Consider the following 19,199-nt stretch of genomic DNA (forward strand, 5'->3'; position numbering starts at 1 on the left):
TCAGTCTCAGTTGGGTAACCTGAGCTCCTTGAGTTTAGTCTTGGCAACTGACTCATTGTTTCCCAAATCCTCCAAGATGATGTCTGGTGTGTAGGGAGGGGTTAGGACTTTTGGGAATAAGAAAGTGGGCCTCGCAGGCCTCCATGGTCAGGAGTGGGGTTCACTTGAGCTCTGCTCTGTGGCTTCCAGCCTGGAGGGAGGGTCCTCCAGGCTGAAGGGGCGGTGGGACACTGAGGTTCCTCACTTAGATGTCTCGGTGGGGGAGGAGGCTGCTGGGCAGGATGAGCCCCAGCTGCACCGAGACGTCTGGAGTGTGGCCCTGCACGCAGAGCCTAGTCTGCAGAAAGCCCACGGGTCTCCCTCCCCTGCTTGCCCCTAGGAACCTCTGCTCCAAGTGTGGTGACAGGGTCCCAGAAGTCCTCCATGAGGGAAGGAGAAGGGACTGTATTAGTTTCCCAGGGCTGCCGTAACAATGTGTGACAGACTGGGCAGCTTAAACAACTGAAATGTGTTCTTTCACAGTTCTGGAGGCTGGAAGTCCAAGATCAAGGTGTCAGTAGGGTTGGTTCCTTCAGTCTTCTCCCTGTGTCTTCACATGGTCTCCCCTTTGTGCTTGTCTGTCCTATTCTTCATCTTATAAAGACACCAGTCAATTGTGAGATGGGAATTGACATATATACACTCTTGAAACTATGTCTAAAATAGATAACTGGTGAGAGCCTACTGTGAACTCTGATCAGTGCTCTGCGGTGACCTAAATGGAAAGGAAGGCAAAAAAAGAGGGGATATATCTATACGTGTAGCTGATTCACTTTACAGTAGAAACTAACACAACATTGTAAAAGCAACTATACTCCAATAAAAATTAATTTAAAAAAAAGAGACACTAGTCGTATTGGGTAGTACTCACCCATATGACCTGTTTAAGCCTTAATTACCTTTTGAAAGGCCCCATCTCCAACCACGGTCACATTCTGAGGTACGGGGGGTTAGGACCTCAACCTATGAATTTGGAGGGGACACAATTCAGCCCATAACAGGATCTCAGGAGAGAGCCCGTGGGCCTGCACATAGCTGTCACAGGAGGGCAAAAGGGACCTGCAGCAGTGCGTGTGTACTGTCACCAAGGCTGGGTGGAGTGAGGGTTTGGGACCCGGGCCAGTGAGAAGGGCCCAGGTCAGCAGGGGTGTCTCTTAGACCAGATAGAATCAGACCTGTGACCTTAATCATTAAGCTGTGCTCGTTCCAAACAACCTCATCAGTCCCCCTGCTGGGATGAACCACCCAAAGGGCATGGGGGCTTTGAGGCTAATGTTGGCCCCATGGGTGTCCTTTTAGGGCCCAGCCCGCTGCTAAGCACATTGCAGGCCGTTTGCGCAAACATCTCCTGGTTGTTTGTGAAACACCCTGTGGACGCCCAGGGGCACCGCTCATCCTTACGCCATTTGGGGATTTCCAAGCATCCGCTATCAGGAGTTTCATCTGAACCTCAAACATGCCTGGGAGGTCAGCAGGGGGTTCTTGTCCGGGCTTCTGTTTGGATTTGGCTTCTGTTTGGATTTACAGAGATTTCCTGGGTACCTCTCTGGGTCAGGCATGAAATGCTTCCAGTTTGGTGGGGAAATGTCAGACCCATGAACAGACCAATTCAATATGGTGAGAGGTTGGTCCCGGGGCTTTGGGAGCAAGAGACAGAGCGCTTCGTCCCAAAGGGGTTTGGGAGGAAGTGACCGCTGAGCTGGTGCTTTTAAAATTTATTGTGAAAAACCAAATTCATAGACATACACGCTTTAAAAAGCGGAACAGTCCTACCCAGTTTACAACAAAATTAGAGCTGCCTTGCTCTACCTGATCCCCACTCTGGTTTTTCCCTCCAGTGTCCATTTTCACCCCACTTAGAAGTTTCTTCTGGGGTTTGTTGCCATGTCATTAAATGACATGCTTATCCTACTGTTTCTTGCTTATTCTGGGAGATGAGAGTTCAGGTTTCCGGTATCCTTCTTGCCTCACACCCACTTCCCGCCTTCCCAAAACAGGGAAAGGAAGGGAATTCTTATTTGCTGTTTGCCTCATTATGACCTAAGTTCTCATTATTCACACTGAAGCCGTGCACACGTCTATGCTTCTGTTTCTGTTCTTGACATCTTTTCATTTTCCTTGGAACCAATAATTCCTCTAGTAATGATGAGTTTTCTGTGTCCCAATCTATCACCTGTTTTCCGCCAGAAGTGTAACTCCCCTCTCAGGACGTTCAAGCCCTCCCCAGGCTCTCTCCTTGCTTAGGCCTAGGCTGCTTGCTTCTACATGGCCGTCGTGCTGGGCATTCCCCTTGCCTCTCTGCGGCACTGAGTTACCTGGATCTGTCTCTTTCTTGGTTTTGTCCCTTGTTTTGGTAGAGGGCATCATCTCGTCACATTCTGAGGAGTGATGCCTAGGAGTAAATTTTTTTTTTTTAAGAACTTCCGTGTCTGAATAATGTTCTGTTTTGCATTCATGCTTGTTTGGGCATAGAATTCTAGGTGGCGCAGAATTTTCTGTCTGAATTTGAAGACACAGAGTCTTGCTTCTGGTATTGCTGTTGAGAAGTTTAATGCCCTTCTGATTTCTGTTCCTTTGTGTGTGACCTGTTTCTTGTCCCCACTCCCTTTTGGAAGCTTTTGGGATTTTCTTTTTGTCCCTGGTCTTCTGAAATGTCATGACTCTGTGTCCTGGTGGATCTGCTTTCGTCCATTGTTCTAGGCCAGAGCTGTCCATCCGCCTTTCTGCGCTGATAAAAACGCTCTCTACCTGTGTTGTTCAATACTGTGGCCTCCAGCTGCTTGAGGCTACTGAGCACTTGAAATCTGGCTGATGTGACCAAGGAACTGCTTGTCTGGTTTTATCTAATTTTAAGTAATTTATATTTAAATTTAATTAGCCATATGTGACTAGGGGCTACCATGTTGGATTGGTCATTGCACTTCAACGACCTTTCAGTATGGAGACTCTTGCCCTTTGGTTCTGGGAAGTTTTCTTGAATTATTTCTTTTAAGTTTTAAAAATTATCTGTTCTGAAACCCCTATTGGTCAGATGATGAAACTCCTGCAACGGTTCTTTATTTTTCTTATTTTTTTCTCTCCCATTTTCCATCTTTGTCTCTATTTTTCTTTTGGAGTGAATCATTTAACTTCACTTTCATACCTTTCAATGGGATGCTACATCTTGTGTTATTTTTATTTCTATGAGCGCCTTTTTGCTCTCTGTTCTGATTTCACATCAGCACAGGACTCAGGCCACTGTGACTGTTTTCCAAAGCTCCCTTCCTCCTCCCACATTGCTTCTGTTCCTCTGAGCTCCTTTTTCTGTTCGTTTGGATCTTTCCCTTTAATGCTGTCTTGCCTGTCTGCTTGTGTTTGAGGATGTGTGGGAGTTGTCAATGGTGGGCTTCGGTGTAGAGCTATCTGGCTGGAGAATCCCTGAATATCAGGGTCTGTAGATCCTTTGGGCTGTTCTGCTTCCCAAGAAGGAATTCCCTCGTCTTCTGCCCAGGAGACGGAGGGTGGTGGAAATCTCATGACTCCTTCTGCTTTCAGTAATGCATCCTGACATCCTCTCTGCCAGGTGTCTCCAAGTCCAGAGTACGTCCAGTTCAACATGTGCAGAGAATATCCCCCAGTCTTCTACAGGCTAGGGGAGGTGGCCATAATAAAGTAACACAACCTGGGTGGCTTAAAACAATAGAAATGTATTGTCTCACCGTTCTGCAGGCCAGAAGCTCAGGGTCAGGTTGTCAGCAGGGTTGGTTCTTCCTGGAGGCTCTGAGGGAGGGTCTGCTTGATGCCTCTTCCTAGCTTCTGGTGATTGCTGGAAATCCTTGGTGTCCTTGGCTCGTGGCAGCATCACTTCAGTGTCTGCCTCCATCTTCATATTGCTTCCTTCTCTCTGTGTGTGTCTGTGTGTCTGTTCAATCATTGAATTAGGGCCCACTCTACTCCAGTATAACCTCATCTTACTTACCTAATTACATCTGAAAGTCCTATTTCCAAATAGGGTCATATTCTGAAATTGCTGGTGGACATGAATTTTGGGGGAACATTATTCAACCAAGTACAAGAGGGAAGTCTAATACTTTATTACATAGACTTTAAACAGTCCTCTATTTTCACCCTCACTTAACACTTCCAGTTACAGAGGTACCTGGTGCATGCAGTTCCTGAGTCTTTCTGGCCTCCAGTGGCGTGGTTCTGTTTACTCCTGGTCTCCCGAGTGCTGTGGGCTCAGCTTCAGTTTTCTCTGCTCTGCCAAGTGAGTGCTTTCATGGCAGATACACAGTGGTCATGGGCATAGACTCTGGAGCCAGACCACCTGGGTTTAAAGCTTGGCTCTGTGGCTGTGTGACCTCGTCCAAGTGACCTAACTCCCCTGTGCCTGTAAAAAGGGAGTGATAATGAGAGAACCTTCTATGTACTGTTATTCTGAGGACTAAAGGGAGAACTTAGGAAGGTGTCTTGCACGAAGAGCTCTTGATGACGCTTGGCTACATCTACTTGTAGGTTCAAACAGTTGGTGGCTGTGGTCTCCTATCTGGTTGTCTTTGTTCCTATGGATTTATGCCTTTTAAGAAAGCTCTTTAGGGACTTCCCTGGTGGCCCAGTGGTGAAGACTCTGCACTCCCAATGGAGGGGGCCTGGGTTCGATCACTGGTCAGGGAACTAGATCCCACATGCATGCTGCAACTAAGAGTTTGTGTGCCACAACTAAGGAGCCAGAGAACCACAACTAAGGAGCCTGCGAGCTGCAACTAAGACCTGGTGCAACCCAATAAAAATAAATAAATATTTTAAAAATTATTTAAAAAAGAAAGCTCTTTAGTGCATTTTATGGGGGCTTCAGGCAGCTTCAGAAGTAAATGCTTGTGTTAAACCCACCATGTTTAAGCTTCTGAGAGGAATGTTGAAGAGGCATTCAGGAGGGAATAAGCAGGTGGAGCAGCCTGAGCAAAGGTGGGGAGGTGTGAGGTCACATGGGCTGTGCAGGGACCTGCAAAAACTCCAGTCCAATGCAGCATAAGGTCTGAGGCGGGGGGTCAGGGACACAGCTGGGGTGTCACCTATCACCTAGATGAGGCACAGGCCGTGTGGGGCTGTGGGAGGGGTCAATCGGGGATGCCCTGATTAGATGTGCAAAGGCTGCCCTGTGATAGGTGATCAGACAGGAGGCTGTGGTCATTGTCTAGGTCAGAAATGGTGAGGGTCTGCATGGGGGAGGGGAGTGAGAAGAGAGGAAATTTTTGAAAGATATTGAAACTCTTAAAAATATTGTTAGTTATTCCTTCCTAAAATTTTATTTAAAAAATTCAAATACAGAAAATTTGAACAGAAAGATGGAAAAAATCTTATAGTAAACACCTATCTACCACCTTCTGGACTGAATAATTCGCATTTTGCTTTCTCTGTTTCATCACCCATCTTCCCATCCCTCTATCCATCCATCAGCCCATTTCACTTTCTGACTCAATTCAATGTACGTGCAGAATGAGAATACTTTACCCGTGAACACTGCAGCAGGAGTGTCATTAACTAGATGAACCGTGATGACTAAATAAAACTGATCTACTGATACTATCTTTCTTTAAAATTTGGTATTTTGTTCTTCCTAGATTTTTTTGCATTAATATTGATTTTTTTAAATAGTAGGTTAGAATATAATTTGTCTTGATCACAGATTTTTGGCAAATTTCTGCTCAAGTGGAATGCCTTACTTTCCTCGCCCTATTCCCTGCCCTGCCTGGAAGTCCTGACTGAATTTTATAAATACACTGTGTCTGTAAGGAGGGAATGAGCTCTCCTTACTCCTGTTTTTGGTTCCTTTGGGATTTGTTCTTTCTGTGTCAACAATGCACTCACTTTGGGAATTTTTAGAAATAATTTCTGCTCCAGGGTAGGAGGAGGAGAGTGGGAGGGATTTCAATCCAGGGTCTTTGACATCCTACAGGGGTGGGGAGACCTGAGGCTGGAGGGCCTGCTCAGGGCCCTGAGCTCACACAGCTGGACAGACACCCCCAGCCCCAATTAGAATCCAGGAAATAATGTCCTGAACATTTATGACTCAGTGTCTCCACACACAGCAGGTGGTAAGAGGAGCCATTTAAACACGATCAATAAGAAGGAAAGGGCTTCCCTGGTGGCGCAGTGGTTGGGAGTCCGCCTGCCGATGGAGGGGACACGGGTTCGTGTCCCTGTCCTGGAAGATCCCACATGCTGCGGAGCGGCTGGGCCCGTGAGCCATGGCCGCTGAGCCTGCGCGTCCGGAGCCTGTGCTCCGCAACGGGAGGGGCCACAACAGTGAGAGGCCCGCGTACCGCAAAAAAAAAGACAAGAAACAACAAGTGTTGGCAGTGAAATGGAGAAAGGGGACTCTCCTGCAGTTGGTGGGAATATAAGTTGGTCCAGCCACTATGCAAACTAGGATGGAGGTTCCTCAAAAAACTAAGAGTAGCACTACCATATAACCCAGCAATTCCACTTCTGGACATTTATCCCAAGAATATGAAAACATAAATTTGCACACTGCAGCACTGTTTACAGTAGCCAAGCTATGGAAGCAACCTAAGTGTCCAACAAGGTTCTTGAGTTGCCACCACAAGGCATTTAGATTTTATCCTGTGGATGATGGGAGTGGTTGGAGAGATTTGAACAACAGAAGAATGTTATAAGTGTAACATTTTAATGGGTTTTAACAGGTTCTGTCTGGTGGCAGGGTAGGGGGTTCTCAGGATGAGGCCAGCGTAGGGTTAAGCAAAACTCATTAGGTGGTTACTGCAAAAATTAGGAGAGACTGCCAGCCCTTCACCCCCTCTTTTGCAAAATAACCTGCGATGTTCATCTTTCCCTTCATCTTACACTTGCTGTTTCATTAATTACCTTCCTCGTGGTCTTCTGAAATTTGCCTCTTGGCCTGTGAGTCCCCTTTCACTCATTGATTTCTTTTTTCTTTCTTTTATAAATTTATTTATTTTATTTTTGGACGCGTTGGGTCTTCGTTGCTGCACGCAGGCTTTCTCTAGTTGCGTCCAGCAGGGGCTCCTCTTCATTGTGGTGCGCGGGCTTCTCATCGCGGTGGCTTCTCTTGTTGTGGAGCAGGGGCTCTAGGTGTGTGGGCTTCAGTAGTTGTGGCACGCAGGCTCAGTAGTTGTGGCTCGCAGGCTCTAGAGGGCAGGCTCACTAGTTGTGGTGCACGGGCTTAGTTGCTCTGTGGCATGTGGGATCTTCCCAGACCAGGGCTTGAACCCACATCCCCTGCACTGGCAGGCGGATTCTTAACCACTGCGCCACCAGGGAAGCCCCACTCATTCATTTCATCATTTTTTACTTCCTGCTTCTTGGAAACCCAAATGATTCTGATTGCTACATGTCAGAACTGTTTGCAACATCCCCTATGTGCTGACACCATGAGTTCGGTGAATACATAAAATTTAGTAGGCAGAAGGGTGTGCTGTCATTTTTGTGGCCAAAATCACCTCTGTAGCATTTGCACAACAGTGGAAGCATGGTGGGAGGAGTGGAAGGAAATATTTATCCCATGTGATAAGCTATAAACCTGCCAACTTATTTCAGGGGGCCCTTTGGAGCCCAACCATATATGCCACTGGCACAATTTTGAATCACAAGATGCGGCTCTATTTCCTGGATTCATGATTTAATTGCTTGGGTAAGACCTTTCCCCACCCTGAGCTTCTGTTTCCACATCTGTAAAGTGGGAATTAAATAATCCCAGCACTGCTTATCTCACAGAGATTTCATGAGGATCAATTAAGAGAGACATGAAAGAACTTTATAAACTGTACTTTGCAGTAGAGATGTTAGTGGTTAGTTTATAATGATAAAAATTCTGGGATTGTGGAGAAAGTGAGCAGCCAGAGGAAGTCTTCCTCCTCTTCTTCCCTTTGCTGTAAAGTCTATGAAAGTGCTTCTGCTTCTGGGCATAGGGGAGGGGGTGTGTAGCGGGGCTTTCTGCATGGTGAGGTATGTGTGGGTCAGAAAGAGCATAGCCCTGCCTTACCCCACTCCCCACTGACAGGCTTGCTAGGGGGCCTTGCCTTGTCTCTAGGTTGGGTCAGAGCGCTGGGTCACTACCCTCTCAGAGGACCTGGGCTCTAGACCCAGTCGTTCCACTAATTCTTGGGCAAGGAAGGGCCTGGTAAAGTTAAGACCTTGGGTTATAAAACTAGAAGATCTAGGTTTGAATCCCAGCTCTGCTAGTAGTTAGTTATGCGTCCTTGGCTGGTCACTTAACCTTTCTGTGCTGCAGTTTGCTTATTTGTGAAAAAGGGACACGTATTTTGTAAGTTTAAGGTGTACAACATGGTGATTTGATACATGTGTATATTGCAAAATGATTACCAAAATAAGGTCAGTTAACATATTCATCACCTCACGTAATTACAGTTTTTGTGTGTGTGGTGAGGACATTTAAGATCTACTCTCTTAGTAACCTTCAAGACTATAATACAAAATTGTTAACTCAACTTTGATTACTCAGGACTGAAAAAGCAGATCAGCCATTTACAGTTGATGCGGACACTGTGTTTCTTATATCTATATAATTACTTTCACTGGGTTGTACTGTACTATAATTACCTGTTTATTTGTCTCTGTCTTCAACCTGATTATTGTCTGGGTCTTAGTCGTATCTGTACCCTAAGCACTGAGAACAGAGCTTTGAAAGTACATGCCAAGCCCATTCGTGCACAAATGGGTAGATGAGAGATGTTGGGGTGGGGGGTGATATCCAGGCACACGTCTTCCTTCACAATCTTAGTCTGTCAGACTTTTAAGTTAGGTGTGCCCTGCTGTGGAATGAAGGGGCACGAAGATCATGCCTTCTATTATTTCCCCTTGCAGAGCAAGGCCATTTGCATTGATTAGAACAGGGTACTTGCAGAATTTCAGTCCTAAACAATGACTAGCCTGTCGCCTCTGGGATAGATTCCAACCAGCTGGACCAGGCCCTGAGGCAAATAGGGAAGCAGACGGTCCTGTGGGTTTAGTGAGAAAAATCATTGTAGCCCAGTATGTGTTTTGGAGAAAGATGAAGGCATATAGTTTCCACAATGGTTTTGTTTCCAATAAGAGTAAGAAAGGCTGTGGGTTTAGTTGAGTGAACTAAGTTGTCAGAAGTTATCAGATGACACCCCAGTCATCCCATGTGGGATGTATTTTGTGTTCCTCTCAGTTGGGAACGTAGAGAGGTGGATCCTACACACAAGACCCTAGCGTCCTCATAACCTGCACCTGTCTTTATTCTTGGTGAGGTGAGATAGAGTCCTTGGTTCTGGAGACCCGTGGGGGAGCTCCTGGGCAGGGGTAGCTATGGAGGTAGGAGCCAGATTGTAACCAATTTGCTGTTGTAGTCTTGGGTCTCACTATTTCACATAGTGACCCTCATTGTGAAACAGCAAACGTTGAATACTGGCATTTCAGTGCAGAAGACTTGCCAGTCTATCTTCATGTTAGCTTACATGTGACATGTTGTGATCAATAGCTGTTGAGAAGCCACCTGCAGTCCCTGAGCCTCAGTTTCTGTATCTATAAACTGGGGATTGTATCATGACCCTACTTAAGAGCGCCCAGAGAAGGTACCGAAAGAGGGCAGAAACGCATAAGAATTTGTGGGACTTTCTATGCTACTTTTCCTCAGGATCATCTTCCAGCTTCCCAGGCCTGTCCTTTGTTGGTACTCAAGCTTGTATCCACTTCTCTCCTTCATGACCTCTCTGTAGGGCTCCATTATCCTAGAGGTTCCAGAGGTATGCTACATACTAACCTTGGTTGTGTGTCTCACTCCCTCCTCTGGGAAGCTGCTCTCAAGGTAGGGGACTGTATGGGCTTCTAGCCCCCAGCCCAGCGCAATACCTGCACCTGACATTCACCCACTTGGCCTTGAATCAACGCGTGGATGAACAGATATATTCAGGCATTGTATTTCCAGTGGCAGCTATGGATTTTAACAGGTGCCTCCTGGAGAAAGTCTGAACCCAAAGTTGATAAGCTATGATGGTAGAAATTTCATGTTGCATGACAAGGTCCCAAGGAAATAAAAAAGGCAGGTGACATAGTTGGGACTTACTATAATTTACCAATGAGACCTCCACCCACTCAGGCCAGTGTTGGGCAACTCTGGGGACTTTCAGGCCAGAGGGATGGAATGTATTGGCAAGAGGTGAGTATCGCTTGCTCCAGAAGGACTGAAAATGAGAAGGATAAAGGGAGAAGGAAGTGCACAAACACAGCTTAAACGTCCTGTGTTCCTATTGAGTTTAAGAACTTTTGAGGTTTTGTTTTTCATATAATTCACAGTTTCTCAGTCAAGGAGATACAGCATTTTGGTCAGAGGGAAGACAGTGAACCAGTGTAAATTTCAGACCCTCAGTCCTCTAATTTCTCCCATGAGGAATGGGGTGGAGGCTCACAGATGCCACTGACTTCTACTACAGACCTCCTCCTTAGTAACAACTTGCTACCCCTTAAATATTTTCCATCTAGTCAATGATAAGGAAGCATCTGCTCTGACTGCCCCCCTCCCCCCACTTTGCCCCATAGAAAAACCTCATGTTTCCTTTATGGAGTCTTGTTTGCTGTATGTGCCGCATCACTGGTGGATAAGGAGGTTGGAGGTCCACTTGGTCACTGGGCTGCTCTCTCCGCTTCACTCCCTTCACCCTCATTGATTTTGCACTTGTGGCCTTTCCGGAGAGAGGGGGTCATTCTTTCGTTAAGAATCTGTGTAACTGCTGTCCACTGAAGGACCCTCTGAGGGGCGGGACAGGAGGACTGAATGGATACCCCTTGGTGCAGCCATCACCGTATGATCCATGTCTTGTCTCTCCTTTGGGGGCCCTCTTGTCAACAGAATCCTGATGGATCATCCTGAACGTGCAGTGATGGTGGCCAAGGCACAGCCAGGCCCTCTTGTTGTATTAACGATACAGAAAGATGATGCGGTCACCAAATAGCCACAGGAAACAGACACACAGGGGCCCAGAGTTCTCACTACTACCAACTCAAGTCCACCAACCTTTCTGATGTCCATGCTGCAGAAAGCATTCTGCAAGGTACCAGGGGCATAAGGGTGACTAATACTCAGACTGTAGCCCAAACTCTCAATCTCTTAAGGGAAATAGGTGTGGAAACCAACAATGGTTCTGGAGGATAGAAGGACAATAATAGGATTGTGTGTGTGTGTGTGTGTGTGTGTGTGTGTGTGTGTGTGTGTTGGGGGGGGGCACGACAGAAGTCATCCAGAAGAGGAAGTGGTTATTCCTATTGTTTAGGGAAGTCTCTAAAACAATGTGCTTTCTGAGCTGGGATTTGAAGGATGAGTAGGTGCCTTATGGGGAAACCAGGATATCTAGGCAGAGGAAACTGCATGGTAAAGATTAGTAGACCTAGCATGTCTGAAGGATTTCAAGTTTTGGAGTTCAGGCAGTTACAGAGAAAAGGGCAGTTTAGAGGATATTTGTGGCTAGTGGTTTTATTTGAGTTTCTGTAACCTTTGAAATTACTGATAACACTGATTGAGTTGTTATTGAATGGCCACAGAATATGAAGTCAAGGGAGGTCAAACTGGACTGTCCTTGATGCCAACTATCAAGGCAGGGAGGGCTCATGCAGGTGGAGCACAGGTAGCCCTTCTATTGGCTGCAGCTCCAGCTCTACCGCCTTCCCAGGACATAAACATTTCAGCCTCAATGAATCATCCCTGAGTGTGAAAGGAAGCAGGCAGGCAAAGAGTAACACACGCAGCTGAGAAGAAACTCAGAGGAGAGAATCACCGAGGAGAGTGGCCATGGACCTGATCCCGAGCTTTTCCGTGGAAACCTGGGTTCTCCTGGCTACCAGCCTGGTACTCCTCTATCTGTGAGTATCTGTGATTCTGATCTCCTCTGTAACCTTGGACTTGGGGTGCTCATCAGGTCCCACTTTCCCTTTACTGTTTTGAGGATCAGTTAGTGGAGGGAAAGTTGCTTAAGCTGTGGGTGCTACAAACACCAAAGGGGTTATTATCGATCTTAACCCAGTTCTGTTGAATGAGTAATCAACAAACACCCCCCCTACCACCACCCCGCCAAGTTTTTATCTTCTGTAGCTGGGAGGGTTTAGTGACGTTGTTTACTCCTGGGGATGATTGACTGCCAGTTTCCATGGACCCAGACTAATCAACCAGAATCCACCAGGGGAAGATTTAAAACAACTGGTCCCTGCGCAGTGGGGTGCTGTCCCCTTCCCAAGCTCTGGGGATCCTGGAGGCGTGAAGTAACTTGGGATTTGTCTCATCTTCACCTTCTGGGTTCAGTATCTGCTGCAAGAGCCGTATAGAAGGATTGGCCCCTGTGTCACTCAGGGGGTTCCTGCTTCCTTCCCTCCCTCCCCAGATGTCATTTACACAGGGCACCTTGTCACCCAGGGGCTGGAAATTGATTGCCCTTCACTTCATATCAGCTCTTCCCCCTTTCCTGTGTCCCTCCTACGGCAGCCCCTTCCAAGGCTCAATTCCCCCACCCTGTACTATGCAGAACCATCTACCCCCAAATGAGAAATCTTTAGAGGAGAGGACACTTGGCAGAAACCTTGAAATTATATTCATTTCTTTCAGCTTTTCCTCTCGTCTCTGAGAGCTTTAGCATCAGCATAGAAATCTGAGAGTTCATGTAACACGTTGAAAGTTCAGAAAGGGAAATTGATTTGCCCTGGTTGTGAAGGTGAAGGAAGAAACGGGGGTTGGAATAGCCCAAGTCACTCCCATTTTGGAAGTTGGTGCTCACACCTCCAACTTTTCTGGAGGAAGGATCTAAACACCCAGCTGGGCTTGGCCAAAGTGCCTCTGCTGCCTCTTCAAGCACAGTTCCTTTTAGGCAATTTTTGGGTTTATTTTATCACATAAGATTTGATGGATTTGTACAGAATATTTGGAACCTGTAAGACCTTAAAAACTAAGCTTCAAAGAAGAAAAAAGTCTTAAACATTCTGGAACATTTTATGGTTATTCATTCTGTGTTGCACAATGCCTCTTTTGCTGTCTTCAGGGAGGTACCTGAAGTTTGCAAGGCCCACTTTTAGCTAAAAGGGCTTGCAGAGCATGTTGAAGCATTTCTACATAGCACACTTTCAGCCATACCTTTCTAATTTGCCCCTACAGAGTTAGTTTTGACGGCCTAGCAACTTCATCACTAAAACCATTGCCAGCAACCTCTTCCCCTCAACCTCTCTTTTCCTCCACTCTGTCAATTCTCAGAAACACCAGACTGAGAAGACCTGCAAGATTTCAAACCCCCCATTTGCGGGATTCCACACAGAACACGTGAAGATGAGTTTCACGTACACCAGCTGTAGGAAGCACCAGCCTTAATGGCTTTTTGAGGTAGTTGGCGCACAGAGGCAGTAAACAAACTAATCTGTGATAGAGGATCTTGAAAATAATGAGTGTACCTGGTACTGTGTTTAGCAGGTGAGTATCACAGGTTGGAGGACCAGATACCATTTGAGAAAGAACGGTCTGGAAATGGATCCTCTAGTCGTTGGTTCACTTATACAGTTACATTCAGGGAACATATGGTCAGTCACCCTTCTCTGTAGGGCAAATCAAGCAAATTGCCTGACAACAGAGACTTGAGTGTAGCTGAAAGGTGCTCACATTTCTATGATGCCAATGGAAGCCTTGAACACAGTTTGTATTTTATAGAAATTAGGACACTGTTATTCTCTAAGGCTTGATTATGAAGTTGGACTTAAGAAGAATTAAATCCTAAAATGGGGTCAGGATACAGAGGGAAAGAAAAGCATAAAAATCTCCGTGCAAATTGTAAGAACAATGTCACAGTAGGCTCTCAATAACTGTTGTTTTGCAGACGAAGTTGAGCAAAATCTCATTATTGGAACAGAAAAAGAAATTTTCCCTTTCTACCTAGAATGAGAATCTCCAAATCATCTAAGAGTCAAGTTACCAAATAAATATGAGTGAATTCCCTGGAAGAATTCCAGCCTGAACCTCTCAGGACCACTCCAATTAGAAACATTTATAAAGTATTCACTCTAAGATTGGAACTGTGAAGACTTAAGCTGACTTTGGCTAATCATCATTACCTTTAATGGGTCTCGTATTGGTGGTGGGCAAGGAGATGATGAGTAAATGTAATGATTGCTTTTGGAGCTGCTGGTATTTTTTATTGCCTACATGCTATCTCCTTAGGTTGACTGTTCCAGTTCTGAGTCAGTGACTGGCCAGCTCCAGCACCACTATTCCATAATTCCTGTGACCTGGTTTCTTCTTTCACTTTACAGATATGGGACTTATTCACATGGACTTTTTAAGAAGCTGGGGATTCCTGGGCCGAGACCTCTGCCTTATTTTGGAAATATTCTGTCCTACCGAAAGGTGTGTGTTGTTTGAGCTCCAGCTTTGCTTCTTATGGTGGCAAATCTCAGCTTAATAATATAGTAAAACTGCCCCTCCTCAGGAGGAAGTTCTGAGGTTTCACACTTTCCAGAAATATCATGGGCCCCACCCAGCACATGGCCAATTTTACAACACACCTCTATTTTTAGGTGTTAGGAGCCTCAGGTTTTGCGGCTTCAGACAGACCAGCTCTCTAGCTGATTCAGCACAGGACTTGATTTTCCATCTGGTGAGTATTGTGAAGAGGATTTTCTTTCTGCCGGGTGCAGATTCCCAGGAAGGCACCATCCCCTTAGTATTAGGAGAAAAGCATGAAGAGGGTGCCTGGTCGTGGCTTATTAAGCTGCCTACACTACAGTCAGGCTTTCCTGTTGGTAGCATAAGCTCTGGGTAGCATTTTTTTCTTCCTCCTGGATTGCTTGGTAACTCCAGTTTCTAACGCAGCCTGAGTATTCAATGTCGGGTAATTTGCACCTACTTGAATTATCTCAAGAACTACTAATGCCTGTAGTTATTTCTGTGGCTCTACTCCATTTTTGCTATAACCCTGACATCTTCTGTGTTTCGAGGGGTGGAGCAAGAGCTTTTTGCTTTACTTCCGTGCCTCCAAAGAAAGCACGTTATGGATGCATCTGAGCAGTGAGTAGGTGTAACGGAGACAGGATGGTGGTTGTCTAGTTACTTCAGGTATTTAACCACTAAATAAGTTGTGGGGTTTTAAAAAAAAAAAAAAAAAAGGCAGAATCGGGTTTCCCTGGTGGCGCAGTGGTTGAGAGTCCGCCTGCCGATGCAGGGGACGCGGGTTCGTGCCCCGGTCCCGGAAGATCCCACATGCCGCGGAGCGGCTGGGCCCGTAAGCCATGGCCACTGAACCTGCGCGTCCGGAGCCTGTGCTCCACAACGGGAGAGGCCACAACAGTGAGAGGCCCACATACCGCAAAAAAAAAAAAAAAAAAAAAAAAGGCAGAATTACATATACAAAATCACTAGAAAGGATATGATTTGACAAAATTATTAAAAATTGAACTGAACTCAATAGAATGTACTAGGTGGCATATGGACTATGAATTCTGGCTGAGCCTTGATATTAATCCAGCTCTGATGCCTTGCCCAGGGCCTGGCCCTGAAATGAAGGTCATGAGCTACGTCCATGTGTCCAGGGGGCAGAGCCTTGTGTGCAGGCTGCTCTCTGGCTCAGATTTCCTTTCCTGCAGACATAAGCCTTGTTTCTCAGATCCTGATTCTCCCAACTGAGGTCTTCATTGTCTCATTACTGCCTGTGAACTTCATGAACTGTTCTCTCTCTGAAAAAGCAATAATTTATTTTCCACCTTTCCCGGATGAAACTCCTTAGTAGATGCACTCCAAGACCCATGTTTCTGGGACCTTCATTTTCATAGGTAAACCATCAAATATCACAGCAGAAACTTAGTAACAGGAAGTTTGTTTTCCTTTAAGCAACAGAGGGAAAATTCAGGGCAAGTGTTTTAATTGGTGGTGTTGTTTGTAGTTGTGGTAACTCCCCATCTTTTCTGTGTTGAGCTGGAAAACTAGAAGGTGATCTACTTTGTCATTCATTCACTCATTTATTTTCTCACTCAACACACACCCCTTAGACTTACTTAAATCTGCTGGACTAAAAAGGTCGCTGGTGTCTTTAACTTCCTAATTCTTCTAGAAATCTAGAGAAGGCTCATGAGATAAATGAAAAGGCTGCTTAACTAGGAGATGAAAGTGTGTACAGGCCAATCTAACTTACCCTTCGCTTCAATTTTCTCATGAAAGACAAGGAGGTACTTAGTATTCACAGGCAAAGGTAAACATTTAGTATCTGTAATAGAGAAAATGCAAGAGTGATTTAAAATTCTCTGTTCCAATATCTCCTTTTTTTCCCTTCATTTCCCCTAAGAAGTCTCTGAATATGAACTTCCTTCTACCTGCCAGTGGAAAATAGCCTGATTTCATGGGTTTCAAGGTATTTTTGTCCCCAAAAGAGGTAGGGTTTAATACATTTAGTTTAATAATCTAATTTTGTTTCTCTTGCAGGGTTTTTGGGAGTTTGACAATGGATGTTTTAAAAAGTATGGGAAAATGTGGGGGTGAGTATTCTGGAAAGTTCCATCGGATAGACTTGTTATGATGTGGCGCCCCCTGTGGTATGGAAGATAATCTCAGTCCAGAGCTTCTTGAGATGAAGTCTATTGTAAAACTTTGGAGTCTTGTTCTTTCTACCAGGGATCCCAGGTGTCAGCCAGGTGTCCAGGTCTACAGTCTGAATTAGGCCTGGAGATTTGCAGGTCATCACTTTTCTCCAGACTTTGAGGCCCAGGGACTCCTAACATCGCTTTCTGTCCAGTGTCACTCTTCCCCCCTTCTCCATTTTTCTTTCCTTAGGTTGCATTTAATTGCATAAAATGCATTATTCCAGAACATTCTAATATGTGCCCATAAATGCATTTTTGACCCTTTTCCACATGATTCACTTAATTAAAAGCCAAGAATCCTTTATTTAAGTTTTGCATTTAATATGTTCTTTTGGAAAAAGAGCTGGGGGTTACAGGTAAAGAAAATAGGAAACAATTTCTGCTCAGCTTTTTACATTCTCTACAAGTATGGAGGTTTTTTTGTTATTGTTTTTCATTTTCAGCCAAGACTTTCCAATGTAATTGTATTCAGTTATTGTTTTATCTACTATTTTTCTCTGGCTTTGAAGAGATGTGGGATATATCTAACCCAGAGTGTGTCATGTGGGCTCACAGACTTTAGGAGTTTTGTAGGTTTGATGAGAGCAGCAGGAGAGGTGTAATGTAGTGACTGTTTGCCAAAAGGAAATGGGAGAAGGCTCTGCCTCTCTGTACCTCTTCATCTTCTCTGATCAAGTCCTCGGAAACCATAGGGCCCTGCTGAGTTGCCATGGCCCCAAAAGTCAATGTGATTGAGTGGACAGAGCACATAGCTGTGGATCACTACTGGACCAGCTCCAACTGCCCCTTCAACATTTAATACTTGTGAGCTCTGGATAGAGTCACTTTTTCATGGTGGATCCCAGTTCTCTCATTAGAAAATGGTTCTCATGCTTGGGTGTAAATGAGAACCACCTGGGAGAACTTGTTATAAATACAGAACTTTGACCCCACCCATCAGCATACCAAATCAATATGATCTGGGATAGGGCCAAAAATCTGTATTTTAACTGGTAATATAAGAAATACTAAGGCTGGAGTGACATCTGAATATAAAGTGTCACCCCAAACCACGATCTCTTCTCCACCCAGGTGTTTTTGAAAAAACATGATGGGAAGAAGGGAATCATCCAAGTAATATGGTCAATCAGATGGAAGAGCAGATTAAGTACCTCTTCAATCCCTTCCGTCACTGCTTCAACACTAAATGCACATGACACCCACTTAAACCCTCTGAGTTTTAGAATTTTTTTGGGGGGGGAAATAATGCACTGGTTCTCATCCATTTTTATATGTGATCACAAAACCATCTGAAACTCCTGTGTGAAGTCAGAGGAATAATAGGTAACATGTAGAAAACCTTCCATTGTGTTCTAGCCATCGCAAGCGATTGATAGAGGAAACAAAATGCCGGAAGACAGTGTGATTAACTTAGAGTCAACCTCATGCCAGTGGCCCATTCCCATGAACGGGCATCCTGACAGTCAGGAGATCAGGCCAAATTGGGATGTATCACATCTGAGGAGTTGGCTTTATGTGGTTAGGTGGGTCAAACATAGGCCTGCCCTGCTGCTAATGGCTGTCACCTACACGGAGCCTGAGGCCCACTTGGGACCCATGTCGAAGAAAAAATATAAGTAATGAAAAGAACATATTTTAAAAATGAATTATACATGCTCCTCTGAATTTCTTTATTCTCTTTGTCCTTTTGTTTCAAATTTTTCTAACCTTGATGCTACCAAGGATATCTCCTTATTAGTTAATATAATATTTCCTTTTAAAAATTATGAACTAGAAAGCAAATTTTAGAAAATAGAGCAGAGAAAATCTTTCATAATCCCACTCTCACTTGTGGAGTATTCCAAATCTTCTTCCATTTGCAGACACATTTTACATATTTATGATCAATGTGTCTATAAGTTTCATAGGCCTTTTTCATGCTTTTGATATATCTTCAAAAATGAGTGGGTGGACTCCTTAATTAATTAGTTTTTTCATTCTTAGACAATTTACTTGCCTTCAATTATTTACTAAGCTAACTTCCTTTTTGATAATGAAATATTTTAAACCTATAAAAGTTATGGAGAATGGCATAGGAAATAACCCATGTAAACAACACCTAGACTTAACAAATGTTCTAATGTTATTTCTAACCATGATCTCTAGGAGTAAGGATTATGTAATGTCAGGATGAGAGTCTGGACTTAAGCTGTGAGTCCAGCTGCAGAAACCAGATCATTAAATTTAATCACATCTCTGTTCCCTACACAGGTGTTATGAAGGTCGACAGCCTCTGTTGGTTGTCACAGATCCAGACATAATCAAAACAGTGCTAGTGAAAGAATGTTATTCTGTCTTCACAAACCGGAGGGTAAGCATCCATTTTTAAAGTTTAAATATTATTTATTTATTAAATATTTATTCTGTAATAATTATAAATTCACAGGATATTGTCAAAAAAGAAAAATACAGGAAGGTGCTGTGAAGGAAACCCTTCATCCTGTTTCTCCCAAAGGTTAATACCTTGCATAATTATAGTACAGTATCAAAGTAGGAAATTGACATTGATACTATCCACATAG

General features: G+C 44.6%; 1 protein-coding gene across 1 annotated transcript in view; it reads left to right on the forward strand.

The window, feature by feature from the left end:
* Window positions 1–11,740: 11,740 nt before the first annotated feature.
* The window catches only part of LOC136135040 (cytochrome P450 3A28-like), a 43,248-nt gene continuing 35,789 nt past the window's right edge, over window positions 11,741–19,199 (forward strand). The window contains exons 1-4 of the mRNA XM_065892854.1: window positions 11,741–11,898; window positions 14,320–14,413; window positions 16,481–16,533; window positions 18,889–18,988. Of these exons, the coding sequence (XP_065748926.1) occupies window positions 11,828–11,898; window positions 14,320–14,413; window positions 16,481–16,533; window positions 18,889–18,988 (318 nt within the window). The 5' untranslated portion in view covers window positions 11,741–11,827. The remainder of the gene's footprint in view (window positions 11,899–14,319; window positions 14,414–16,480; window positions 16,534–18,888; window positions 18,989–19,199) is intronic.

The sequence above is a fragment of the Phocoena phocoena genome, chromosome 15, assembly GCF_963924675.1.
Source record: "Phocoena phocoena chromosome 15, mPhoPho1.1, whole genome shotgun sequence".
Lineage (NCBI taxonomy): Eukaryota > Metazoa > Chordata > Mammalia > Artiodactyla > Phocoenidae > Phocoena > Phocoena phocoena.